Source organism: Gasterosteus aculeatus, chromosome 8 (assembly GCF_964276395.1).
Source record: "Gasterosteus aculeatus chromosome 8, fGasAcu3.hap1.1, whole genome shotgun sequence".
Classification (NCBI taxonomy): domain Eukaryota; kingdom Metazoa; phylum Chordata; class Actinopteri; order Perciformes; family Gasterosteidae; genus Gasterosteus; species Gasterosteus aculeatus.
In genome coordinates this window covers 4,749,640-4,777,608 of record NC_135695.1, presented here as the reverse complement: position 1 = coordinate 4,777,608, position 27,969 = coordinate 4,749,640, and the positions used below count along the sequence as shown (strand labels likewise).

General features: G+C 45.6%; 2 protein-coding genes across 6 annotated transcripts in view; one reads left to right on the top strand and one right to left on the bottom strand.

The window, feature by feature from the left end:
• Nucleotides 1–18,819, top strand: part of LOC120823518 (pre-B-cell leukemia transcription factor 1) — a 50,858-nt gene extending 32,039 nt beyond the window's left edge. Inside the window, exons 3-9 of one of the 4 annotated variants that reach the window (XM_040183564.2) lie at nt 5,584–5,828; nt 6,746–6,936; nt 9,057–9,192; nt 10,559–10,607; nt 12,639–12,751; nt 13,636–13,725; nt 15,937–18,819. In XM_040183564.2, coding sequence (XP_040039498.1) covers nt 5,584–5,828; nt 6,746–6,936; nt 9,057–9,192; nt 10,559–10,607; nt 12,639–12,751; nt 13,636–13,725; nt 15,937–16,029 — 917 coding nt within the window. In that variant the 3' untranslated portion in view covers nt 16,030–18,819. Of the gene's footprint in view, nt 1–5,583; nt 5,829–6,745; nt 6,937–9,056; nt 9,193–10,558; nt 10,719–12,638; nt 12,752–13,635; nt 13,726–15,936 lie in introns of all 4 variants that reach the window. The other 3 variants (XM_040183563.2, XM_040183566.2, XM_040183565.2) reach the window with 3 other exon arrangements.
• Nucleotides 18,820–24,223: 5,404 nt separating this feature from the next.
• Nucleotides 24,224–27,746, bottom strand: med8 (mediator complex subunit 8). 2 transcript variants are annotated; one of them, XM_040183577.2, is made up of 7 exons: nt 27,625–27,746; nt 27,032–27,153; nt 26,417–26,561; nt 26,169–26,309; nt 25,948–26,035; nt 25,622–25,861; nt 24,224–24,798 (listed from the first exon to the last, which is right to left on the bottom strand). In XM_040183577.2, exons 1-7 carry the CDS (start codon nt 27,628–27,630, stop codon nt 24,728–24,730), a joined length of 813 nt encoding a protein of 270 aa, XP_040039511.1. In that variant the 5' UTR covers nt 27,631–27,746; the 3' UTR covers nt 24,224–24,727. The 2 variants fall into 2 exon arrangements, with proteins under 2 accessions (XP_040039511.1, XP_040039510.1); XM_040183576.2 differs by having other exon boundaries at nt 25,601–25,861; nt 27,625–27,745.
• Between the last annotated feature and the right edge of the window lie 223 nt (nt 27,747–27,969).

Below are 27,969 nucleotides of genomic sequence, written 5' to 3'. Positions count from 1 at the left end.
TGATTTAAGTTTGATATTTCCAAAATGTGTCACTGCAGTGATTTTAGATATATTATCCAGCCTAATACACAGGAAGCTGTAAAAACATACATTATTCAGATCTGGTGTTGACACAGATTTGCACATGAATTTTAAGTGTGTACATTGTAAAAATCACCACTATATTTTTGAAATTCTCAAACGTATATAAAGCTAGCTAATTGTTTGCATATTTCACAATTAAATATATCCAGGAACATGCCGTGTCCTCTTTAAATCCTGGAAGTATCTTGGATATGATGGTTATTATCAATTAATTCATGTTTTTTTGTTTTTTTAATTTTCGTTTTTTGGTCCTTTGAAGAAGATTTAGTGCATTCTAAATTCCAACTATCAAGCAATGAACCCGATCCTATTCGAGGCTTTGGCGCGGGAACATCTCCATTCATTTACCTCACTTAGCGACAAGCTACTGTTACTGTTAGCAGCACTCAACAAGCTCAGCAAACAGTCTCACCTTCTATTCATCCATGTTGAAGAGAAATGCTGTTCATGTGGTCAGCGCGGCTCTCTGGTGTTCACCACAATGCTCTTACGTTTGAACAGTAGTTCCTATAGTAGTAATTATATCTATAAATAGTTTTTTGTTTTTAAAGCGTGGTGGTGGTTGCTGCTAATGCTAACAACCCTTTGGCTGATACAGTAAACACAGGAAGCATCACATTCTGTGCATCAGTGGGTTTTATTTTACAGGAAACACCAACCTGACAGCAGCTTTAAGAAGATAATCTGGCTGATGACTAACAGAAAAAGTGATGTGGACCCCTCAAAGGTCTTTTTCCTGCCCTTTGACTTTCTACTAAAAGTGTTAAGCCAGGACACGCGGCCACCTGACCGGCGTGGCGTGTCCCTTTTGGCTGACCCTCCCCGTGCTGCTGACTGTGATGTAACACTGCGGATCGCATTTCAGCGTCTGGGTGCAGAACGCAGGGCCTCACAAAAGGTGTCAGCCGGTTCCAACCGAGGTGCCCGATCCCTGTCAAAGGGCTTTAGGTTTGGCCGTCTGTCTCGCTACCTGTGACAGAACAGCCCCGCATCATTAATTAGACATCAGCCCCCCCCCCCATAACCGAATCGCCACGATGTCAGTCCCTGTTGACATGCCTCGAAATCTAGAAGGGGATTACGTATGGTAATGGTTTTCGACAGCCTGCCATTTGCCTCCGTTAATCTGATAGGATGAGATATCTGGACCGCAGAGCTCGGTGTGCTGTAACTCTTTTCAGTCGGATATTGTTATGCCCTGAAAAAAAAAGAAAAAACAGAATCATTTTGAAGATGCACGCAGTGTCCTGGAAGAAATCTTAATCCCCTGACAAGCTTTTCATATCATCCCAAATATTGTCACTGACTCAAAAGCCTATTTTTAGACCTGTACTTGCCGTCAATTTTAATATTTCTCACACAAACTTTTGCCACGGCGATATTAAGTGCCAATCTGTAAAAGACCCGTGTCCTTCCCCCAGTGACAGTATTTTTCCACAGAGGCTAGTTATGATGCTAGCCCACGTTTGCCAACCCACTTTTTATTTTGCCAGGGTTCATCCCCGTCAGAGAGGGTTTATTCCATGGTCTTTGTTCAGTAAGTGTGATATGATGGGTGAGTCTTCTCTGAAACGCTGCATCTCTGTTGCTGGTAGTTAAATTACTATTTGACTACACACCCGTCCTCACGTAGGAGCCATGAGCCAATCTCCTCGGATGACTAATATATGGGAAGAGTGTTACACATGTGCTCGCTAAAAACAAGCAACGGGAGGGAAGAAGGGGGGTTCAGGCAAGCTGGCTGCCCCCCAAATGGGGACGTAAATCATCTCCGAGCATGATATTCCGGGTTTATCGTCAAAGACCAAAAGCTTTCCACCCCCAGTGTGGAAATGAGACAGATATTCCCACATCAACCACCAGACCATCTCTTCAGAAAAGCAGCTGCCGCCGTCTTTTTACTTATATATTTTTCATCGATTTGATTTTTAAAAGGTCAGATGTTGGGTTGTTAAATAAATATCATGTCCTGCCGTCCCGCCTTACTTTTCCTGTCATTTTCTGTCTCTGTGCGGTACACAGACCAGTGAACCCACCGACCATCGTGACCCGATCCCTGTCACAGAGATGCATCTGCATCGTAGGTTTCCTGCTACATTCTGTGCGTTATTAGTGAATCCGTCAGCAACCAAAACCCAAATGTAAGAATCGCACGTTCCTATTGGCAGAAAATAAAGTGAAGCAATAAAGCCCAGTGTTTGCCTCCCTTGGAGAATTGCTTGTCAACAACAGGAGGGAGGAATACGGCTCCTTCTGACAACAAGCCATCTTTGAAACGCCTCCAAGAGGGAAATGGCATCCATTAGAGACATACAGAAAATGTGTGCTCACCAGAAGGGGAGGGGGGAGACGTGCAGACAATTGTTCATCCCTGGGAGAACCTTCGATGTTTGTCTGCGGGTGGCTAAGTAAGTTCACCAGCACTGTTGGACAGGGAGTGCCCAGCAGACCCGAGGCTCGGAAAAAAACATTAGGATGAATCAATTAGGCTGCTATTAGCCAATAAAGTGGCCCTCACTGAGTCGTGTAATTATGACCCACAGCAAGGCCAATTTTATGGAGGCACATTACCCCTTCCTATTCTTTAGTCATTTTATTTGTTTGAGATAATCCCTCCATGGTTTTAATTATGTGCTCCAGGTTCAGGGGTGGAATGAATACATCTTTGTTTGCAGACATCAGCACGTCTGTTTTCTCCATGAGGGGAAATGTTCCATCGCAGGGAAAGCGACTGTTGCCATCACGTCCGTTGTCGGTGAAAGGATCAAACTGATTAGACGGCCAAATTAAAAAACGAGACACCGTGTCATCCTTCCCACATTAACCCCACTCGGAGCGGATGCCCATCCGATCGTACGATAGGAGGCGTCGGGAGGGGCTGATATCATAGGCAGCAGCTACTTAGCTTGCTCCCAGCTCAGAGGACACTGTGTAAGTGCGACAATGTGCTGTCAATGAGGGATGGCAGTACACAGCCAACATGGCGTAATGCATTGTTCCTTCCTGGGTCCCTCCTGACAGATGCTCTCCAAGACAGCTGGATCAGCAGCAAGAACGGAGCTGGGATCTGTGCGGCGAGCGAGTAGCGCATGTGGAGCGCGGCTGATTGGAGCCGGTATACACGTGTCAACAAGCGAGGCCCGGGGATCGCGGGGGGGGGGGGGGGGGGAGTTTGTGTTGATTGTCAATTTAAGACACGTTTACCGATTTATTTTGAGGCATAATACCCGGCTTCCAATACCCAGCCCTGATGGATGGAGGCGATTGCGTTCCACAACCTTTTTTTTAATTCCATCTTTCCATAAAAATAGAAAAAAACTAAATTTGGCCCAGTAGCGTTTTTCTCTTCTTTGCATTCCGAGAGGTTTCTCCTCAGAAATGACCTTTTTCTGCAACAGGCGCTCTTAGAAGACTGATGTTAAAAGTGCTTCCAGCCAAATGAAATAAACCCTTCATGAGTGTTAAGTTGGAACTTGGCAGCCGTGGTTTTCTGGGGGTTGGAGGGGGTTTGTGTTCCATTTTCATTTGACGGCCCTGGAGGTTTTATGGGTGTGGTAAGAAATCTTGCCTAGTTCTTTCTTGTTCTATTTTCTACGCAAGATGCAGGTCCAGAGGACAACAGGCTGAGGTCAGAGATCAAGATGTCAGTCTTCTGAACCCCAGCACTGCTGTTCAGTCCACCCTGGAACACTAAATGCAGCCTCTGATTGTGGCCTTTTGTCCGTTCGCTCCCTTCTTCTGTGCTGCCAGCAGTTGTTTTCATACAGAAAACGCTTTCCACAAAGCGCGCGCACCTTTTTTCACTCCACGGGACATTTGTGGTGTGCTCTCATTTTAACACCCACTTCGCTCTGGTATTTATGAGGTGGTAACTGTAGAGGAAAACTGCCTCCATACTGGTGAGCGCTCAGAAGCCGGGTCGGGTGGGGGCCTCTGCTGATGTACGTTAACTAGAGAGGACAGGCGGGTTTAAAGTTTCTGATGGAGCGGGCTTGATCGGGTCGCGGCGCAGCTTGCAGTGCGGAGGTGAGGCGGGTGTGAAGCCATCCGAGATGTTCCCCTCCTAGCTCGCCCATACATTAGGGGAGTGATGAAGGAGTCTGGGTAATGAGACAGGATGTGTTGTACAGTCCCTGCCATCCCGAGGGACGCCCCCACCCAACACTCCTTCCTCACTCAATCTACCCCCCGCTGAGCCGGTGGCCTGAACCCCTGACCCCTTCCGCTCGCCAACAGTTGCCATATTTGCATTTCCAGCCCACTTAAAGGCAAATGGGGGGGCCGGGGGGGGGACTACAGCAGGCCTCATTCTCATCCCAGTGACCCCCTGCCCAGGCCTACCAACCCGGACAGCAGTCTGGGGTTAATGCACCAAGCGCTCCAATTGTCTCTGAATTAATGAAGGGCTCCCTGCCTGTCCCTTCTCATTCGATGACAAGAAGGCACATGACGAATGGTAGCGTTTTAAACGGCTATCGGCACACGGAGGTGGATGGGGGGGGGCTGAAGTCACAGATCCACGGCTGGCGTTGGCGCTACCACCGGCCGCCGTAGAGGCGCTTTCGATATCCACACCGGGATCAATTTGCATCAGGACGCTCCACACAAAGGGAGGGCTTTCGTATTGGAACGGATGGTTCTCAGATGGAGGAGAGTCGGGGGGCTCGCAGTGTTTTCCACAGTAGAAAATGGAAGGTGGGACTTGAGATTTTTCAAGAATGGCATGGGAGACCTCTAGTGGAAGGCAGCGGTATCCATCTACTAAAAGAGCGAGGAACATTTTGTTCATCAAGTCCCCTGTGTTAATCAAATGCATCTTTATTATACACAAAGTAACAAGTGTACTTCGCAGTTTGAAATCTATTCATTTTATGACGAAAGAAAGACATTTTATTGGAAATTTCTTCTCAAAAGATGAAAAAAGATGCTTAAGAAAATACAAACAAACAGCAAGCCCTCTGGCAGCTATAGAGTACCATTACAAATATGCTGTGATGATAATAGTAACAATTACGGGTATAATTAAAAGGGGAGCTACAAAGAAAACAAGTGGATTGTGGATCCAGCGGCACTGAGAAAGCAGGAGTGAGTGAAAGACGTCCATGATTTCAAAAATTCTTTACGTAAATCTTAATAACTAAATACGTTGCGTCTAAGGCTGCCACTTGAGATTATTTTCATTTCACGTTTTGAATTAATCGATTCATTAATTAAGTCCAAGGTGACATCTTCTAATGTCTTGCTTTTTGGACTAATAATGATGAACAAGAGAGGAAGGCATCAGGAATGCTTGAGGAATCATTTTAATTGTTGGAGGGTTGGATGAAATCATTGATTAATCGTGCCAGCTCTAATTGAATGAGCCATTCGGTCAATATTGCCGGGTGAATAACAACGTCGTACCCACACGCTCTCCGGCTGACAGCTTGTTACGGCGCGGCGCGGCCCCGTAGGTGTGACCTTTCCCGACTGACCTCGGACCTTTTGCTCTCCCTGCAGTGCTGAGCATCCGCGGCGCCCAGGAGGAGGAGCCGCCGGATCCCCAGCTCATGCGCCTGGACAACATGCTGCTGGCAGAGGGCGTGTCCGGTCCGGAGAAAGGCGGCGGCTCGGCGGCGGCGGCGGCCGCGGCGGCGGCCTCGGGCGGGGTCGGGGCGGACAACTCCACGGAGCACTCCGACTACAGGGCGAAGCTGACCCAGATCAGACAGATCTACCACACAGAGCTGGAGAAGTACGAGCAGGTGAGGACATATAGTAGGAATAATACTGATAAATAATACTGATACCATTGATACCACTTCATCTCGCCATTTTTGAAGCGTTGCACCCGCCAGAACAACAGCAACATGACTTGAACATTCTAGACTCCATGAAGTCGAGGGCCTCCACAGCCGAACGGAGCCTACTTGTTCCGTAATGTTAGACCCCCTTCGCCAAATAAATCCCAAACAAAAAGATCTGCTTGAATGTTAAGTGTGCCCCTCTCAGTAGGTGATGTTTCTCAGCCCAGGATGGTCCAGCATGTGCACTACGTTGTGCCTTTCCAAGTATACTCCTCAATGTCTGTTGGACTCGGAGGATGGAGGGGGAGTCGGGAGGGGGGAGGATGGAGGGGGAGTGGGGAGGGGGGAGGGGGGAGGCTTTCCTTCATAAGCAGCGCATTTATAACAATGGCGTCGCTTTCGGATGCATGCGAGTGAGACAGATGAACACGCAGATAGACAGGCACACACACAAAGCCTGACACGGCTTAAACCCGGAGAGGGAGAGCGACGGGGGGAGAGGAAATAAAGAAGAGGAGACATTACGAGACGCCGAGTCGCAGTGTAATATGGTGGCAGATTCACGCCTGGTGTCACACGCGCTGGGTGAATGAAAAACGTTGTATTCGTCTCTCAGGGCGGCTGTGCTGTGAGAGGGGAACTGCCGTCATTGGTTCCTCTCAACAAACTGCCATCTCCACTTCTGTTGAATATGAAATATATCAGCGCTTACATTCCCCCTTTACTCTGTGAGAAAGCGCGCCCCAGATCTGCGACTTTTAAATACTGTGTGCCATTGCCTGTGTGTGTGTTTCTGCAGCGGTGAATAAGATATGCAAAGTCTTACGGCGTACTTCCATTGACACGTTCCCTGTGCGTGTGTGTCCTCTCCACAGGCGTGTAACGAGTTCACCACCCACGTGATGAACCTGCTGCGGGAGCAGTCGCGCACGCGGCCGATTTCGCCCAAGGAGATCGAGCGCATGGTGAACATCATCCACCGCAAGTTCAGCTCCATCCAGATGCAGCTCAAGCAGAGCACCTGCGAGGCCGTCATGATCCTGCGCTCCCGCTTCCTCGATGCCAGGTGGGCTTTTTCCTCCTCCCCGTGTACGCCGCCGCCCGTGCCGTTGCGTGCCAAAGCCGCAGTCAGAGGCGCAAACAACCTCGCTCTTCCTAACAAACGGTTGCAAATCGTCGCGCGCCTCCCCTGCTCGGCCTGATATCCATACGAACGGGCGACGTAGGAGGCCTATCGGGCTGTAAACATGCTGTAATTGCGGCGCGCCTGCCGTTCTGCTGCTTACACACACGCCCGCACGCAGCGGCCTGGTTTGCGTCTATGGATGCCATTTGGACCAGCATACCCAGCGACGCCGGCCAATAAGAGTTCACCGCGTGCTCCACAGCGCTAACTATTTCCCTTTTTTAATGTAATCGCTTGTTCCTCTTGATGCGCGCTTTGGATTTGCATACATTTCTCCGAGGATAAATGTCACTCAAAAGTCTGAGTCGGAGGCATAACATTTAAATGAGGCTTGCGCTCCCTTACAAAGCCCCCTATCTATTCTCTTGCAAATGATTGTGGCGGCGCGGAGGGGAAGGGAGAGGAAGGGGAGAGCTTTCACTGGTTGAGAGGCACCGCCATGCTCGGCGCCGCTGATTAATCTACTGGCTGCTGGAGCTCACGCTGTGCACATTTGCATATTCTCAAGCAGGCTTTGGAGTGCGGGACAGAGATTTTAGCACAAATCTCCTCACCGGTGGATACATGCACAGAGATTTCACAGGGTTCCCCTGCAGCTTATGCAAAGCCCTCTTCAGATGTGGCACGTGCAGACATGACCTGATAGGTGCAGGAGATGGAGGGTCGGTCAACTCGTGGGCATCGGCATGTGATATCTGTCTGCCTTAAAAAGGTGTGTGTGCGTGTGTGTGTGTGTTGGGGTGGGGCTTTCACAGGGTTTATATGGAGAGTTGAAAAAAGCCGTGTTCCTGTGCTGCCTTGTATTTTGAGCTTGGGTGTAAAGATTTTACTTGGATCATCTGTGTGTTTGCTGTCAGGCTCAGTTAATCTGTGCCTTTGAAGTCAAAACAAGGCTCGCTTTAAAGCGGCTCTAATTATTATGTTTGCATTAACCATGAAACAAATTACAGCATTGTTTTGGTTTCATGGTTGCCTAATATTCCCTTTTCAAATGATGTCATTTGTCTGCCAGATGTGTGGATGCACAACTGTGTGCAAACCTGTTCGACACAACAACCTCATCGCACAGCTGCCACCAAGTGGCCAAAAAAAGGCTGCAGGGTTAATAAATAGAAAAGTACCAACCAACAACCACACAAAGAACTTAAAATTCTATAAACCTTTTCTGAATTTAAATAGTTAATTGTTGTTGAATTTAGAGCTGACTGACAACACATTTGAATCCAGACTTTATATTTATAAAGCCTAAACGTATAAACGTATTGACGTTTGATACGCAGCCTCACCAATAGCTGTTTTCATCATTACTTGATTCTTTATATATGTGATTGACTAATTGGCACAATCCTTTCAAATGTTACTTAGAGTAACAGTAGATTTTGAGCAGAATAGAACGGCCCCCCGTGTGTGCTCTTGTTGCTGCTGCCACTTCTTCTCAGTTGCTCATGAACAGATGTAGTGAAGCAGTTCTGGGCTCAATTGTCCTCTTGAGTGCTGACAAAGAGTCTCTGAAGAGCACATACATTGATAAGTTTCTAGTACTGGAGTAGTTTTCACAAAGCAAATCCTTTTCATCTAACACATGACTGGGGGAAGCCTAAAGTGAGTGCAGCATTTGAAGATTAGACCGCTATTAAGTCAACGCTTTAGTTAGAAAAGGCCTTTTTATCGCTTGTTTAGTGACTCCTAGTGGTATTATTTAAATCAAGTATTGTCGTGAGGTCAAGGAAAGGTGTGAAGAAGAATTAATAAGACAACTGCTATTAGAATGGGACTGCCTAATTATTCTGGTAAAAAATGGTCCAGTGTGCCCCATATGCTAAAGAATATAAAAAAGGAAGCATTGAAGCACCTTTTGTTAGCACAAGGAGAATCCGACCAGCTCTTATCATTGATGGAACCGTCCTAAGCAGCTTCGCGGACCGCTTCTGACTCCACGCCGCTGTGATCGACGAACTGGACCCGACTCCCGTTTTAACTCAACAATGCTGTTTTCGCAGACGGAAAAGACGAAACTTCAACAAGCAGGCAACAGAGATCCTGAACGAGTATTTCTACTCTCACCTCAGTAACCCCTACCCAAGCGAAGAGGCTAAAGAGGAGCTGGCAAAGAAGTGCGCCATCACAGTTGCCCAGGTACGCCACAGATCAGTGCACGCCACACCACGTCACCTGTAGGGAAAACCACAGTACTGAAGAGTGAGACAGACACGGTTTCCTAACCTAAGAAGACGTTTTCATGGGTACCGACAGCTCCTCTAATCTTTCACCGGTACCTTTCAGTGAGATAAGAAAGGACTCAAAGTACAAATATATGTCATAAGTTTGTCGTCTTGTAATTCAAACCCGACGGAGCTATTTTTGACCAATGGCTCTTTGTATTTATTGAGGTAACGCAGGCTGGAGACGATGCTGCTGTCAAAGTTCATTTTCTTACAATACACCAAATATAAAACATCAAGAGTTAGTAAAGGTACCTCTGTGACACACAACATATATACGTTTGTTTTCATAAATTATTGATCGATAATTGACTTTTTTAAAACATTTTGTTTTGTAGGATTTGTAGGATCAGATCAAAACATTTCACAAAACTATTCATTGATTGATTGAAAAAAGACCAATAGGTTAGTCAATTGTGGAAATGACCCCGCTGTGTATGGAAGTGATTAGCAAGCCCATTAGCCTCTGAAAAGTATCACTGCAGACATTTGGGGCATGAGCAGTGCAATGAGCGTTTACTATAAATCGGGAAGCAACTTAGCAAACATCTGCAGACACGTGTTTGCAGATGTTTGCAAAGTTTCTACTGAGTAAAAAAAGTCAGATATTTAGCTCTCTTTTCACCTTCACCTTTGCATTCTAGCGCTGAAGTTGTTTCAATCCCATGAGAATTGATAGTAAGAGAAGCAACGCCAAGGTAAACAGCAGTTTGTGTTTAGAATCCATCATTTGGGAATGGATTGTTTTCTCAATTGGTTTCATTAATTTATATCAAATGATTTGAGGATGCATCTGGGCCTGATTGTGGAAGCTGCTCGGCGGCTCAATGATTTGTAGACTTTCCGTTTCTCGGCCATAATAAAGGAGATGTTTACCTACTCTGTGTATTGGAAACTTTGCAGGATTGATTTGGTTTTCATTTTAATGTTGTTTATCATTAGCGCCGAGATTACCCCCCTGGCGTCATCTGGGAGTCCATTAGCAGTAATGGGTGTTAGCGGATGTTGACTGATTGGTGCGTGCGTGAGTTCTGATGATAGCTGCAGTCATGGTGACATAATGAGACTGTTATTGGCAATCATTCCATTCTGGCTCTAATGCGGATTCGCAGCACCAGTCTATGTAGCCGCTACCACTCTGCAGTGTTACATACCATTAAGGCTACGCTAAGACGACTACCCTGATATCTCTGCACGCTTTGCCCCCCAAATGGGGAGAGGCTCGCTGTGTGTTGGGATTTCGTGAGCATTAAACTACCCTCTCTTGTTTGTCTGCTCAGGTTTCCAACTGGTTTGGGAATAAAAGAATCAGATACAAGAAAAACATTGGTAAGTTCCAAGAAGAAGCCAACATGTACGCTGCGAGAACTGCCGTGAATGCGGCTAATGCATCCTCACATGGAAGCCAAGCAAATTCACCCTCAACTCCAAACTCTGCAGGTGAGACAGGAAGTCCCTGGCTCTGATCAGCTATTAGACATGTACCTCCTCTCTGTGCATTACTTCAACTAAACAACTATTGCATTATATCAGTCTGCTGGTGATTTGTAAGGAATGAACGAATTAGGACTAACAAAAAGGCCGTTCTCGCACTAGGGACTGTAACTATCACCTGGTGATGCGCCATTATGATATTGGTCACCTTAACAAGTACAACTACACTTCTAGGGTGAAGCTGTGTCAGAGATAAGCCAACCTGAGCCCCAAGTCTCCCTATGCTTAATGTCCTTCTGCCTTCATCTTAATTAATCCTATTCTTCATGTATGGCGATTTAACTCTGCTTTCATCATGTTCTGCTGTTCTGGCATTCAAAGGATAGGTCCGGTGATTTTCTCTCCTTCTTTTCTTATTGTCAACAAATAAAATAAAAGACATAAATAGTCTCTAGTGGAAAGTTCTGCCTCCTACACCTTTTTCTCCATTCTTGTCTAAAAAGGAGTGATAACAACGAATGGGCCCTACTGTTCAACTAAATTACCAAGAACGTGGAGAGTTTTTTTTATCAAATTACACACAATCTGACATTTAATGTCATGTTTTGTTTGCAGAAAACTACTGCATCATTTCTGGAATTTGCATAACTTTTAAAACTGACTTAAGATTTATTTATGATTTACTTGTCAGTCAAAGTCCTTAATTAAATTGCTTCTTTTATTAGATTTGTTGACTGTAAACAAAATGAAAGATTATTGCCGGTCTCTTCTGTTACAGAGTCCAGTATTTTGAGGACAGTCTCGCCAGGAGTCAGAGCGGACACTTGTTCAGCATAGCATAGAACAACTAACGTTAGCTTAGATCAGTGAAAAGTGAACGAAGTAAAAGAGATGTGCCTATTGTTGTATCAAATCAGTCACAACACAAATTCATTAGCTAAGCTAATCACATCCTGAGCCGACCACTGGATACATAAAGGTGCTAAATAACTTATTTAAGGCATATATGCGTTTGAGGAATTGCCTCCACACAGCAAAACCCGTGGCGAGCGCTAAAGATGCTAACGGCACAGACAACGCAAACAGAAAAGCTCCGTAAAAAAAGCACAAAGGAGTACAACATAAGTATTACTGCGTTTGAATTATTATTTTGTTGTAATTTTCGCACAATCTCTGGTTCAAGAATTGTTATTATCTAATATAAATGAGCGAGTCAGACTAAAGCTAGGCTATCTACACGATCAAGACAATAACGTGGTAATATCTAGAGCTGTAGGGTACATAAATACATCATAATTTGTATTTAGTTTTGTAAAGATATTTCCGATATACAATCCATCTCAACCGCACTATGAATTACATTTGTATAGCTACAGCATTAAAGCTTTCCGTTTGTTTTCGAGTTTATGATGATTTCACAAAATATGGCAAAAAGTTCTGTTGGATAACCTCAAAAGAAAAATACATTGGCAAAGCGCAAATATTCAAAATTTCACAATTCAGAACTTTCCTGCATCTCATAGAGGAAGCCGTCCATCTGCCTCAGCATGGCTCCGCCACTGTCTTTACTCGTTTCCCGCTATATTGATCCTCTGACCTCTGAATTAAGCACATTTAACATTGAAAAGAAATCATATCGATGCTTCTAACTTAGGTTAGACTGCAATATACACTGCATTTTACTGTGTGGCCGTATCAAAGCAAACGCAAATACAAACACGCCTCGCGCCAGGCCACCGCTGTAACTCTTCTTCTGTGTCCATTGGTTTCCTCTACAACGGCTGCATTCCTCTCATCTAACCAGGCCTGTCTGGCTGCCCGCTAACCCCTGCATGCCCCCCCAGGCCGCTGCCTGGACCGGCCCACTTGCTTACGCTGCTTGCTCTCTGTCTCTCTGTGATGCGACTGCTCCCTCTCTTCTTCCAGGTTCTGGCGGCTCTTTTAACATGTCAAACTCCGGGGACTTGTTCATGAGCGTGCAGTCTCTCAATGGGGACTCGTACCAGGGGGCTCAGGTGGGAGCCAACGTGCAGTCACAGGTAGGGCCGCTAGCTGCACAGCAGATAAAGCAGGGGCAGTCCCACCTCAAATCCCAGTAGACGTTTGGACTTTGTCAGCAATGGCAATTAGTCGTGTTCAAGTAATATCATAATCCTAATTCAGTGCATTCAGCTAGTTCTAAAGGCGCCACGCGCCCTTTGTTAGCATTTGGTTACTGACGTAACAGTGTAATTTAGTTAATTTGAGGCTTGCAATGGTGGTAACCGTCTTGGTACACCGTGTACTCGTCGCAACGCTAGCAAATTTTCTTGTTTTTCCCCATTCCGACTATGTGTGAATGCAGAATTTGTTTTTACGTGACATGATGTAGTTGCTTGATGATTTTTTTTACCTAAGTGTGTCTTACTAACCTTAGTATTCTAAGCCTTGCCGGCATGGAAGCACTCATCTTTGTTTTATTGCTCCCAAATGTTGCGCCCCACAGATTTCTTCCACTTTCCATTTCCGCTACGTGTTTTTAACACACATGCTCTCCCACATCGCTTCTCTGTCCCCAAAGAGGAGCGAACCAACTTGAACAGAGCCATCATAAAACCCGCCGGCCTTCTGGCTACGGCGAGGTCAGATGTCCGTTTAAAGAAAGGCTTTACGGGCTTTTACTGTGTCCACCACACAGCGTCTTCACAGTTTATCTCTCACAATGTGTTCACTAGGTGAATGGCTTTTATCCTAACAAGCAGAAAGCTTAAGTTTTTTTCTCCTTGAGTTATTTTTTTGTTCGATTGCCGTCTCCAGGGATGCGCTGGCAGCAGCGTAGCCTTGTTGTCTTGTCTCGTCCTCCTGTCACCCCTCTCTCTTTGCGCCCCAGCTTCCCTGTTGTTGACTCTGACCTTGCTTTGTTTGTTGTCTCTGAATGTTTCAGGTGGATACCCTTCGCCATGTTATCAGTCAGACAGGCGGATACAGTGAAGCACTCACAGCCAACCAGATGTACAGTCCGCAGGGCATCAACGTAAGGATTCTTATTTCCTTCTTTCTTTCTCTCCCTGCCAATTATTTCAAAGCCACGGGGCTCACAACGCCACTTAGCGGCACTCGTCTCTGCTCCACGGTCACCTCGTTGATTGCCTCTGCATAACGCGCGCCACGGGCAGCACGCCGTCCGGCCAACGCAGACATGTGGCCGGCCGCACACACGCAGAGCCGCCGCCTGAGCCTGTCAGGTCGGATCAGGTCCGCCGAGGCACCTGCAGCCACGTACAGTCAGCCGCCAGCGCGGCGCCGCGCAAACAGGTGACACCTCGTGCACCGGACTTCAAATCCCCCCCCCCCGACCACCTGACCACCTGACCCGTGATCAGCGGCCTTCGGGCCAGAAGCGCCACTAAAAATAAAAACCTCACGCCGCAGGAAAAGAACTCTTGTGTGCCGTGGGGCTCGTTCCCCCCTCGCGTTTGTCTCATTTTGTGGCAGAGTTCGGGGGGGGGTAAGAGCGTGCAGAGGTGGGGGAGGGGGGGGGGGGGGTTGGTTGGGGGCGCGCTGGCGCGCTGGCTCGCTGGCGGCTCTAAACAGCGGGGAAATTCACAGCGACAAGCCGTGTCGTAAAGGGGAAAATCGATAAGACAGACACAAGGAGAGCAGAGTGTGGACTTGGGACAGCAATCCAAGCGCATTGCTCAGATCACGTTCCCGCCACACTAATGGCCCTGACAGCGAGCCGCGCCGAGAGGACGAGGGCGGTCACAGCCGCCGCCGTCGTCGTGCCTCAGTGGCCATATGATAATCAGATGAAATGTTCCCCCCCGCCCCACACCCTCCGTAGAAAAACATGTATGCGTATTCAGATGCGCTCCCCCGGCTGCCCGAGAGTGCACCCCTCACCCCTTCCTCCCACCCCCCCCTCCCCCCCCCCCCGCAGCCGGCTGCGCTCGCCCCGAGAGGCCGCTAACGTATGCGCTCCCTGTTCCCCCGCAGTCCTTTGACCTCGCGCATCCGGTTCTCCTTGGACGCCTGCTTGCTCTACCACGGCGCACGAAGCCCCGCGATGCATAATGGAGGAGCGGGTCTATCTGTCGGCTTCCTGCCTGTGATTTATGTGGCTTAGGAAAGCAGATACCTGTCTTTTTATTATTATTATTATATTTTGGTGCTAATTTTTGTGAAAGTTGTCGATCTCGTAGGTGAGAGCAAAGGGTCGATTCGACCTTGTCCGACTGAGGCCTTTAATTCAGAGGAGCAGAAACTCCAAATGGATAACGCGGTAGAGATGCTACTATTCTTTTTCAAACTAAAGAAATAAACCAGAAAAGTAAAAGTCTCCTTCTGTACTTTTGTTAATGAGATACATGCAGTGTCAGGAAAATTGCTTTCAAGACATCTGAAGGCCGATTTCAAGAGTGAAGTGGGGAGCAAATGATGACAGAGAGTTAAAGGAACTACCTTATCTGAAATATAACAAAGTGACTGGATAATGACTGAGCGGATACATAATGCATGCCGTGGATGATTACAGCCCTGATTACAACGTCGAAACGGGCGAATGGAGACATCTGACCCGTCCGCGTTCTGATTACACGTGGCGTCCTGAATAACAGGCCTTTTTCCAAATGAAAGGCTGTTGACGACCATTTCCAGTTGGCTTTAGAGGCTCTATTAATATCCTTAATGCCGTCTCACAGGCCTGTCTCTGGCGGGGGAAAGGCCATTCATTGCTCTTATTGTGTGTTAATTCCAGCTGTCGGCGTCACAATTAGTGCACGTGACGTTGATTGCACTTGTTTTGTTTCGGGGGATCTTTTCATGAAATTCACATTTGTTATTCATATTATTTCAAACAAAAGTGACAGGAATTTATGTCAAGACAAAACCTCGGCCGGCGTTTTGTTTTTTTTTCCTCCATTATTTGGATTTGAGTGCGCGGACGAGACGCAGACTGTAATTCCCTCTCTTTCTGCTTGGCCGAGAACAGGGTTTTATATTTCTTTGCGTCAGTCGTGTTCTGAAATATGAGCTGTAATTCCAGATGGGATAGCTCCTCGTCCGACGCAGGACGCCATTTGGCTTAAGGCGGCACGGATGCCGGCATTCCACGCTGCGCTCATGCTAACCCTCGCCCCCGGGGCCCCCGGGGCCCCCCGCTGTACCTCTCTGTGCTTTGACCCGGCTGCATTGAGTAATGAATATGAGAGTAATGCTTCCTTTTTTTTGTTTTTTTTTCCCTCAGGCAAACGGGGGCTGGCAGGACGCTCCGACCCCCTCGTCGGTGACTTCACCCACAGAAGGACCCGGAAGCGTTCACTCCGACACCTCCAACTGATCCTCCACCCTCACTCCCCCTGCTTCCTAGCTTCCTCCATCACGGCCCCCCCCCCCCCTTTCTTCTGATCGATCCCCATCAGGACTGGACGTGGCGCTCTGTATGTAGTCGCGCGGTGGGACACAGCCGGGGTCCGGGATGACATTTAAGGACAAATGTTTCACTTTTCCTATCCGGACGGCCGCTGCACCGCCAGCAGCCGGTGGAGGACTCACATCCACCTTCACACTTTGTACAGTTTCCTCTGGATGTCCATGTTGCCTCTTTGTATCTCTCTTATTATTATTGTTACTATTATTATGTGTTCACACGGTTATCAGCGTAACGCCCCCACGTCTTGTAAATTGAAATGTTTCCACACTACCTCGATTCGAAAACAACAACATAGAAAATGGTTTTATTTTGGTTTTACATTTTTTTTAATAATTATTATTATCCTGTACCCCGCGCGCGCTGTCAGAACACTTTTCTGTTTGTCTGCGGAGCCAAAGTTCAACCCTGGAGGTGAATTTTAAAAACGTTTTTATGTCCTTTCATCTTCTGCATCATAATTTGTAAAGTAGTATTGTTATATTAGTTCAGTCATATTAGTCAGGTAATAACTCGATTTATATAGTTTGTACTCTAAAGCAGACAATGGCGTATATATGGTATTTTCTATTTTATCTCCAGATTTCTGCTCATCTGCAGTGCAACAATACAAAGAAATCACAATTCAAGCACTAAACAGATGGAGCGCGTTTCGTGAGGATATTTGACATTCTATCGTGCTTGATGGCTGCAGCCACAAAACTCCAGGAAAACTTAAAGACACTAAATCGACGGCATTAGAAGTGACAATTACGGCACGTCGACGTGCATTAAAGCACAATAACGCCACTGATTGGACTCAAAGGGTAACATTTGTAAATGACGCAGAGAAAACCATGCAGAGGACATTGGTAGGACACGGCAGTGACATGTGGAAGGAATCCAGTGCACATACAGTACGAGGTCAGACATCATCAGAGCGATATCAAAGTAGCCAAATACTGCTGGTAACCAAATCCAAAAGACAAATAATCACATTTCAGACTTTATGGTGCCGGGATCGATGTCGGACCATGTTGAGAGCATGATGGGGCGTTCTAATTGTTTTTACATTTGCTCAAATGAAGGGATTTCTAACATGTTAAGAAGGTAAACCACTATCTAAAATATCATTTTCTGTGTCAAAATATCAGGTGCTCATGTGTTTGGCTCAAATAAAACTCCTGCAGTCAGTGCTGGACAGAAACTTGTGGTTACTTGACACGTAACTCCGTAAGTAGAGAATATATTTAAGAGAGGATTGACGCATTCGTATTTTCGGTGTTCAAGAGTCCATTCTAAAAACGCCACATCCATCAACACAAACCAATCCAAAATGTGAATTTACATTTTTGACATTTGTTTTATGTACAATATGTGGTCGAACATGTATACGAGATATCATTTGCATACTTTGATACCAAAAAAGGACAGAATTTGTATCCTACATTTGTTTTAGCTTCATTAACCTTTTTCCTCTTATTGTAGGATTTTATTATCTACGCTACTAGCGAGCATCTCACTACGTCTAGTGCTCTGTTTCCAAAGACAAACAAATGCAGTTGGAATACAGAAGTCTTTATATAAATTATAATGGAAACAAACACCACGATGGCACACAAATCCAGATAATGTTTGGATATATTTTTATGTCTCATTTTGTTTGTTTATTTCGATTTGATTACATTTAATGTTGTCTTAGCTACAGGACCGTCTCTTTTTTTAAGCAACCATATGTGAATTAGCCCAAGAATGCTCTCTATACAGTATGTAGATATGCACCCGTCTCTTTTATTTTTCATCTTTGGACTTTCGGACTGCAGACATTTTAACGCAGCCCGACGGACTTAAGGCAACGTCCTCATTATTATTTTGTACCGAGGCCAAAGTCGCACAGGCCTGCCCCCCCCCCGAGATGGCCGCTGTCCGAATGGGGGCGACGTGAGAAGCGCTGACACGGCCCGCTGGCACTGTTTTTTGGTTTTACGGGACACTTGTGGGAAACAAAACTCTACCCCGATCAATCGTAGAGCCTGAAGCCAGTTTGTCAGTGTGTTTGTATTTATTCCACATGTATGAAATCCTGGATGTTCCGGAGCTCCTGCGTTGGAAATCCACCACGGCATGATCGCACCCAGCAAATCTCACAAGGATCTTTCCTCCCGGACTCACCTGCTCAGAGTAACTCAGGGGGGCACAAGGGGCACCGCCGTGCAAAACAAACCAAGCATCGGCTTGTTTTTGCACCCCTGAAAGAAGAAGAATAAGAAGAACTTAAATTTACTTTTCACGTTGCCTGTCAAGTATTATTCGAAGCTTCATGTAATGATGCTTTCTAGTTTTTTGAATATAAAAGGAAAGAAAAACGAACAATTTGCAAAACATGAAATGTTTTATTTGTTGCATGTCCTTTTTGTTCTTCAATAAAATAACGTACTGCAGTGTTTTGAATGTTAACTTCTTTTTTATGAGGATTTCAGAGTGAAACCGTGGAGCCTTTTTTCTTGACAGGTTTTGACTTTTAAGATCTCTGCTTATGTAAAAAGGGTGTCAAATGGAAAACTGTTGTCTTTTTAATTCCAATTCCAAATGCGTTTTTTCTGTGGGGAGAAAATAGCTTAAAAGGCGTAGGTTTTATGGTCTCTTAATTTGTACTGGCGATGCGTATCCCAAATAAATACTTTCTTTTGTTGCATTAATAAATTGCAGTTTTTTTTGTCATTTTCCACGTGTGTTTTTTGCCTGATTTGGTTAAGTTTCGCCCACAGAGTTGAATCTCGACTCAAACTTGTGCGCGGTTCCTCCCCGGGCCTCGTGTAACGGGGTCAGGGTCAGGAGTCACTGTAGGACACAAGTTTGCACGTTGCGGTCTTGTCAGTCCAACACCTCCAACACGCGGGCATTTCATCGACACTAACACGGCGCCGCAGCTCGGCCGAGCTGCCGAGGGTGTGAAGGGGACGTTTTCACAGTTTTCCAAGTGAGTGAAAGCTGTGTGCTCCTGGCAGACAGAACCCTCCCCCCCTCCCCTCCTCCCCTCCTTCCCTCCCCCCCTCATCCAAACACCCTGCTCTCCCTCGGAGGCATGGCTAATGTGCCTTCCCTGGAAGAGGCGGAATCCACGGTTATCTCTCTCCTCCAGATAAACCAGACGGGATGTCTGATTCTGCTCCCTCGATTCATCCGTCCTTGGGAAATTACAAAATTTGAAGAAGGGGTTGAAACATCGACTCGTGGATTAGGAAGAGGTTCCCAGGAGCATCCGCATTCAGGGAGCGTGACAGAGACTGTGGGAGTGACATATGCAAACATGATCAAGTGTAATTACATGGAGGAGCCTCTTGTCTCCATCAAAGGGCCACTGTATGAGGTGCTGGACACATTTGATTTATTCATGTGCTCATTTAGGAAAGCAGAAAAGGCATTGTGAAGCTGATTCAGTCATTATGTGGGCAAAAGGTGTAAATCCCATTTGAATGTGTGACTGGATTCAGAGCCACCGACAAATGCTACACTCATCAATATCGTTATTTTACAGCAACAACAAACTGAATCACGACCATCTGAGGTGCTTTATCTGTTGTAGAGGAAATAGGACATGAGCACTAAATGAGAAACCGCCTAAATCAACTAATAATAATTAATAAATAGATTATTATATAAACAAATAATTGTATGACAATTTGTAAATGGCCACTCACTATTGAACTGACTTAAATCTATTTTTTTGGATGAACATAACTCGGATGACGGGTGTTATTATTTTTGATCCACTGCAAGAGGAGCAAGTCGTTCCCACAAATCACCGATTTGCAATTCAAAAGTGCCTTGATGTCTGATTTTTTCGAAGGTATTTTTTTTACGTCTGGTTGATATGAAGTGATATTTCAACAGAATTTTTAAGGCGTTTTATGGATGTAGAAACTGGTTCAAGTGTAGATATTGGTATTTTAATTCAGTTGAATAGTAGCCTGGGTTTAAATCAGTTAAAGTTACATTCAGAAATAGAATTTTAAAAAGGCGGCTGCTTTAATCGCTGAAGGGCCCCGACAAAGAAGGTTTGGGAACCACTGAGGTCACACGAGGGGAGCAGACGAGACAGCGGACATCATGGAAGTGGAGCCAGGAGGTCCACGCACGCACAACTCGCTCACCTCCACGCTGACAGATCAGGGGAAGCCAATCGAACGTTATAATTGATGTGATCATCGGTCACCAGCAACTATTTTGCACAACAGCTAAATTACACATCGAGAGCACGATTATTAGGGGACGTCTCCAAGGAAAAGCATGTAGAACAGCGCCCTCAGCGCCATGTGAACAGCTACATCTGTAGAGCGTCCCATGGTTGGAGATTATTCCAGCTGTGTGTCGCGGGGGGGCCCCTCTGGTGGCCTAATCGGGCCCTGGGTGCCACTCAGCGCGCACACAACAAGCTGTTTGGTTCTGATGGAGTAACTCTTGTCAAATCATGACGGAGAGCATCCTCGTCTATTCATTTGGTTTTAAACGCGCCGCGGATGTGCGAACACAAAAGCTAAATGCCATTTTGCAAACAGATCAAAAATCAACTTCAGGCCAAAACAGTGGAGCGGCTTTGGGGGGATCCTGTCCTGCACCGATGCGTGGACACAAGCCCCCCGCTGATGGATCCTAAGATAACTGCAGCAGTGAACGCGGCCGCGGGCGTGTTTGCAGATGTCTCGTTTGGAATCAGTTCAGTTCGGCAGAGACTTTGTTTTTGTTGTTTTTACCGGCGCGGGGCCTGCGCGCCACCCACAGATGTTTAATGGATTCCTCTCATCGCAACTTTCATAAAAGAAGAGACTCGGAGGAGATTTCACAGATCAGCGTGTGTCATCGCGGCCTTTCAAGTCATTTCAACCGTGCAACATTTGAATTAGACTCTGCAGGAAACTGGAGCATCCGGGGCGTGGGAGTTTATGGCTGTAAAGTGCTTCTTCATATCTGCCTAAAGCTTCCACAATGAGCGAGATCTGGACCTTATCGTGTTATTCAATTACAGGAGGGGGGGGGGGGCTTTAAAACGGTGCCAGGAGATGCTCTTATTAAAGAAACAAGAAAGTTATCTCTCCCAAACATGGATCGAGAGTGAAACGCGAACAAAAGAGAGACGTGACGCGCGGCCGTGGCGCTCGTTATGGTGGCACGTGCCACCGCGCAGAGGCAGCTGATCGGAGTTTGCGTCCGTGTTCTCATCTTTTTAAATGTTTCCTCTGCGTTTGTGGACGTGAAGTCACCCGACACACTGTGTCGCCTCAGATAGCCATGCTGATTATGTTGTCAGGATGGATTTACGTCTGATAAATCAACAACAACAACAACAACAACAACAAAAAGCTGCCCGATTCCTCGCGCGACACGCGGCGCGTGTTGTGATTTCGGAGGCAGCTGTCGTGTCACTTCCACGGCGGGCAGCGCGTCCGCAGCACCCCGCTCATGCAGAGACTGCCGGCGGAGACAGGAGCCGCCTTGAGGACTCGGGAGTTCCCGGATGAGGCGGTCGGCGGAGCGCTGCTGACCCCTCACGGCGAGAGACACGCGTCTCACACACCAAACCCTCGTTGCGGACATTCGGGGCTTTGAAAAGAAAACGTGTTCGCGTTCGCTGCGATCTTTGAATTTGTTTTCGGAGTCTGTGATGAACGGTGGTGCCAAGTACACACAAACACACCCTCGAGTATCCAGACGTCAGTCCCACACCCACAGGACGGCATTGTGTCCACAGCCTCGGGTTTAAACGTCATCTACATATTTTCCTGCACGATAAACGCATCAAAATCAAACCGATTTTGCTGATCATTGACAAGGACTGTCATTGGCATTATGCAAACAAAACATCTATTTACGTGTTGAGATGTAACACAATAATATGTAGATGTTGGTTCAATTCATTCATTTAAACTCGAGAAAGAATTATTATACAGCACAATTCTTTTTTTACATGAAAGCAAACTTTTCCGAAGTGAGGCAGAAGTTGAGCACATTAATGTTACAAACCTTTATGAACATAAAAAGGTCCCCAGTTCAAAGAAATAAACAAATTAGTGATAATTAATATAAATATATATTTCTAAACGTAGGCTTGAAAATGGAAAAAATTGGAACCACTATAGAGGCTTATTGTCATGCCATGAAACTATTTGACATATGTGAAAAAATGAAAACATTTCATCAAATATTTATCTCAAAATCCAATTATTGATTCTTACGGTAAAACAAAATGATGACGTGCTTTTAGGTAAACTAGTACCGACAAATAATCCATCAAACTTTTAATGCAATGGAGTTCTAGGTCAACCTTTTCATTGGTGGGACAATCAAATGCAAATGGAACAATTTAAACTAAACGTAAATATCTTCGGGCATTCCGGCTCATGAGCACGTTCCTTATGATTTAAGCTTCAGCCAGAGGTCTCATTTATGTGGTTTGACAAACTTACATTAAAATAGTTTCCCATTCAGAAAAAAAGGACAAACTGTGTAAATTAGCTTAAGCTAACGGCATCTATCCAGTCAATCGGTGTAGTCATCCAGGGTTCGTATTGCTGTTATTGTAATGTCTTTATTTTTTAAACCCAAATAACATTCTACTGTAATTTACATGATACATGACTCAATTTTACCAAATATTTAGCGTACAGCGGCAGGGAAATTGTTGGACAACTACAGATTGTATTTAGATCCTGGTGCGAGAGTGAATTGATATCCATCAAACCTTTACATATGTTTCACCTCTACGTCTGAATTCTAAATCAGAAATTGTTAGTGAGTCTTCCGTAGTGCCAAATGTGCCACAGCAGGCAATCGGACCGGACCGCTCCGGCGTTCCTGGGAACCGTGACAGCGAGCCAGCCGGCACGACACCACGACCCCGCGACCCCGAAGACGCTGAGTGGAATTACTCGTGGCATCATTCATTTCATCATGTTCACGTTCACAATCTTATCCATTTTGGAGATTGACCCCTGCTCAAGGAGCAGCCACAGTTCCTTTCTGCTCGGCTTATTAAAGCACAAACGTGCACCTGGGTTGTTTTGAGAGGATGAGCATTAAATATCGTTCATCCCTGGCAAAGTAGAGACGTGCATATTGAAGGACAGAGGACTCGAGTATGAAGGGGCGCAGGGAATGTGGAATCCTTCCCATATATTGTTTGGGCCACTTGCTCGTTCATTTTAATATGTTGTGAAACTAATTTAGCGGATACTTACACCCAGCATGCAATAGGTAATTGTACAATTCTACAATTGCTGAATTTAATTTTCTTTCACCAAAAGTAATGCAACATGATAAACACAGGCTGGATTACTCTCACTTACAGTGTGCGCACCTAACAAGTCATTTGAAGGGAAATGGCAATGAATGGAAACCATTGGCTGCTAGTTAAACAAAAAACCCAGACAGTGATCAGAGATCTAAACCAAACGGCCTTTGTGAACTGCAGCGATCGAGAGAATCGACAAGGAAAACTGCGATCACCCCTCTCGGGTTCGCGGCTTTGCAGGAATGCCGCCTGTTGGCTCTTTGTTTATGATCCAGAACTCATGTGTGGACGCAGGTCTGACCTTGTGCAGCTTCGAGCTGTCTCAGCAGAGCGGCTGACCACGGCGGCTGACACAGCGAGACGTCTGCCTGTTGGGGGACAGAGGGTGTATGTAGGTCAGCGGTGGGCCCGCGTGCTGTGACAGCAGCAGGGCCGCTGTGCCGTTGAGCAGGACGGGGATTAGAGTGGACACGGAGCGAGAGAGGCGGCCCCCCTCACACGTCAGCACCGATACTGCCTCATTTGGCCCCTTAAACACTCTGACATTATCAGGCCACACGGAGCAACGTCCGCCCTCATTATTCTCACCTTTGGTACCGCAGCGAAATGGGCAAAGAGGAGAGGAGGACACGGGCAGAGACACGGGAGGGACATCAGATCATTGGGTGCATGTCTGGAATGTCTGGATGGCCATTTGAGGGGCAGATGTTTTGTCCATGTCAAGGCACAGAAGCACTAGCGATGATCGAATGGGAAGATGTTACAGGACAAAACAGGGCTGTGGAAACAACACTCGATCGTAAACAAAAAAGGAGATCCTGTAAAAAAAAACGCTAGTTTAACATAATAAAAGGCAATGTTTAATTAGAGTTGATTCGTTACTTTCCTTAAGTACATGAATATAATAAATGATGCAGTGAATTAAATGTGTTTGTTAAACAGCCAGGGTGTTTTTTCAGAAGATCTTTAATTGGAAAAAAAAAAAAGAGTCAATGGTGGAGCGCTAAATACAAGCGTTGCTGTTCCCAAAGAATGACGACATGCTGCCATCTAGTGGCTCAAACCACGAGGCTCAGACCATGTGACAAAAAAAGAAAACGGATGGCTGCGATTATTAAGATTTTATGTTTGAGATCATTTCAAAACAAGAACGTCCGAGTCTTTAGAGAGAACCGAGTAGTAACCACTTCGTAGGTGGTCCAGTCTATCAAAATAAGTGGTTTGTATAAAGTTACAAAGGAGAGTTTTACAAATTGTTGTCATTGCTATCAGTGAGACTCTGAAATGTAAAGAAAATGCTTATAAACATAACCAAAAAAAGCCATATAATATACAAGGAGCTCATCGGTTATAAGGATGCATTGAACCAGATGCAGATTTGATGTTTGTCTTGATGCTGCTGGGCATTTTTCCTGAGAAAGAAAGAAAATACAGAGAAAATGAATACTTTTGCTCCAATGTTTTTCATCTATGTCCTCAGAGATCTTTATAGAGTTTAACAAACTTCATGAGTTTATTGTTTTCTATGTTGTGGATACAAATAAATAGTTGAACCTCTTATGCTCATTTGGGCTGAATTTCTGTCTCGTTCTTTCCATCTATTGGATGATGGGACTGACAATGAAGTCATACAGTTTCCAGCAGTATCATGACTTATTAAAACATTATCTGTGAAATCAATGTGTTTAGCTTTTACCATCCAATGATTTGCTTAGATGATCCTGTTTGTGGAAATAGTATAATTTATATATAATTCTAGTAGGTAAAGTGTTTTACCTACAACATACGACAGTCGTCACGCCGTCCTTTTTTAGAGAAACAGCCTTTCCAACAAGGGACTCAACTGAAAAAGTGCAACTTTAACTTCACTGTTTTACAAATGGAGCCTGGTGGCGTTGAAGACAGAATAGCTCATTTTTTATTTCAGTTCGGTTCTCCACAGAAAATATTCTGAATCTAACTCACACTTGATCACACTGATGATGATGAAGTTTTTTTTTAGGTGGCCGAGAAACGTTTTGCTGCTCCTCCAGTCCACAGCGGTACATTGCTTTGCTGTCTGCTTCTCCGAACCGGGGAGGTGCTGAGAGTTCGGTAATGTACTGACTAAGCAGAATCACCTCATACACGCCCACTTCAAAACAACCACATTATCCCTTTATCACCTGTAGAAACTAATAGAAACAAAAAGAGTAGTCGTGGTGCCATACTAACCGAGCTCTCCAGGTCTCCTACCTGGCTGCCCTGGCTGCTGTGGAGCACCAGGTCCTCCCATAACTGCTTGCTGGTTTGAACCACCACCAATGGTGACCTGCTGTAAGGTGGGACCCCCACTCATCATGGGCCCTTGTCCCGGATGTCCAGGGGCCACTGGACCGGGAGGCCTGCATTTGGAAAGCCCCTTTCCAAATGCAACTGCTCCCACCAAAGCGTTGGTGTCCGCCGGGTTGAACGACGGCTTGTTCTGTCGTATTGCTGTGGAAAAAACAAACAAGTCAACATGTTTAAAATGTATCCAAACATTTTAGACGAGTTACCTGGAGGGTGAAAGTGCAACATACCTGAACTCTCTGCATCTCTGTCATCACGAGGATTGTTCAGCTTCTCCAGCAGATTGGAACAAAGTTTATTCAACGTCTGGATCTGTTTCTGTTAACGAAAATACAACCACGGGGCGTTTGAACGATGCAAAAATACTCTACAGCTGTGATCAATAAAAGGCATATGACCGTTTTTATTTTTGCATACGAGTACGACGGCATTGATCCACTCAAGAACTGACCTGCGCCACCTCTGGGCCGATCCGCGCCGCCTCTACACTCAGCTGCTTCTCCTGCTCCTCCACCTCCGGGTCAGGCTTGGTCCGCAAGTAGTCCGGTACAATCTCATGGCTGAACACTGGGACGCGCAGCTCCGTGAGTTTCTGCAGGGTGCCGTGAACGGAAAAGTCAGAGAGATTGCTAAAAGAAAAAAGAAAAAAAAAAGACTACAGTGAAGCGGAAACTTGTGTCCGTGGCTTTTGATACTCACTGCTAAATCCTCATCTCGGTCCGGGGAGAGAAGCAGCGGTATTATAACCTGGTTGCGAAAAGATGGCGTCTTCTCGTTCTTCAGCAGCTTATTGATGGTGTTCAGCTGACCAGATAGCAGGGCGAAGTTGTCCAAAACCGAGGGCCTGAATGACACAAACACAATCTTCTAAATGTGTATATATATTTTTTATGACAAAACAGAGCATCTTGGTTCAAACATATAAAAGTAGTTTTACTTTTCAAGTTAATGCAGCAGAAAACTCAACCAACATTTGTATTCAAGTAATTTGGACCGTTTGTGTTGGTATTTGTGGTGGAGCGTTTTACTACCCTCCATCAAACAGACGGATACAACAATAGTCTAAAAACATTTCAGATTTCAACATCATATACAGTCCACACTGACCCCAAATTCAAAAATCTATTATATTTAAATCTTAGCTTGACAGCAGAGACACACTAAAAGTGTGACATCAAGAGACGATGGAGTTTCAGTAACTTCCATACAAAGCCTGGGTGCTTGATATTAAATTGATGCAGGCTTTTCCCTTTAGGTTAGACAGCACACACATGTGCACAACACAGCTTTTCTTTGGGGGAAACTCTTATTCACCACGTTAATCGCTCGTATTCATTTTCCAGCTTGTAGATGAAACTGTGCAGCGCGTTTTTGACGTGTGCCACACGAGAGATGAGCGACTCCACCGCCGCCTCCAACTGCTTCTCCTCCCGTTGCTGAGGGAAATGGAAGAGACGATTAACGCAGACGGCAAACAAGGTGGCAACGTTATTAACGTTGTTTGCCGGTGTGCATCAGTGTTGCACAACGACGATGCAGCTGCAATTTGTGCACGGAGGAAGTTAAAGAGTCTCTACGCCAAAAGAAAGAGGCTGTTTTCCAGGCTGGTGGTGCGGAAGCTGATATTCCACACTGTACACACCAAACAACCAGAACAACAGTCTTCATTCATCAAAACAATGCCAGCTCAACGACACATGAGGCGGACTTCCGTGTAATGTTTACCTAAGTTAGCTTAGACGCTAGTTATCATACCGTTAGCCGCTACCAGTTAGCAAGCTAGCTACTTCTAGCCCTAGAAATAAGTCAAAAACCAGAAGCGCTAAATACAAACGTCCACTTAGAACAGTAAGTTAACAACGGTCGATACTGTAATTGACACGATATGGTAATGAATATAGCGTTACCTGCATTGTTGAGCTACACGCTATCACTGAAATGCTCTAACGTTGCGTTAAAGCGGTCTCAAACACTTCCGGTTAACGTGTCAGAATAAAAGCACGCGTTTTCAACTGAAAAACATTGCATTTTTACTACACGGAAAACTCATTAGTAGTAGTAGTATTCCTGTGCAGCATCCTTATGTAAAAGATGCCCCAATACAATCGGATTACGATTCATACTGTGAATTTTGTAAAGGACACTGACATTTTCATGACTCTCTTCAAAGTGACAGCTTGGATTTTATTAACCAGGTCTGAGGGAAAGAATGTGTTTAAGTCTGCACAGATTCAGTCCCACTCGAAGCACAT

Bases quoted from the DNA above. Each gene is read 5' to 3' on its own strand.
- med8 (XM_040183576.2), bottom strand. The intron at 26,310-26,416 runs GTGAGTATCAAA...GGCACCCTGCAG, and splicing joins ACCGAGATGAGGATTTAGCA to AAACTCACGGAGCTGCGCGT. The intron at 26,036-26,168 runs GTCAGTTCTTGA...TTTCGTTAACAG, and splicing joins TCGGCCCAGAGGTGGCGCAG to AAACAGATCCAGACGTTGAA.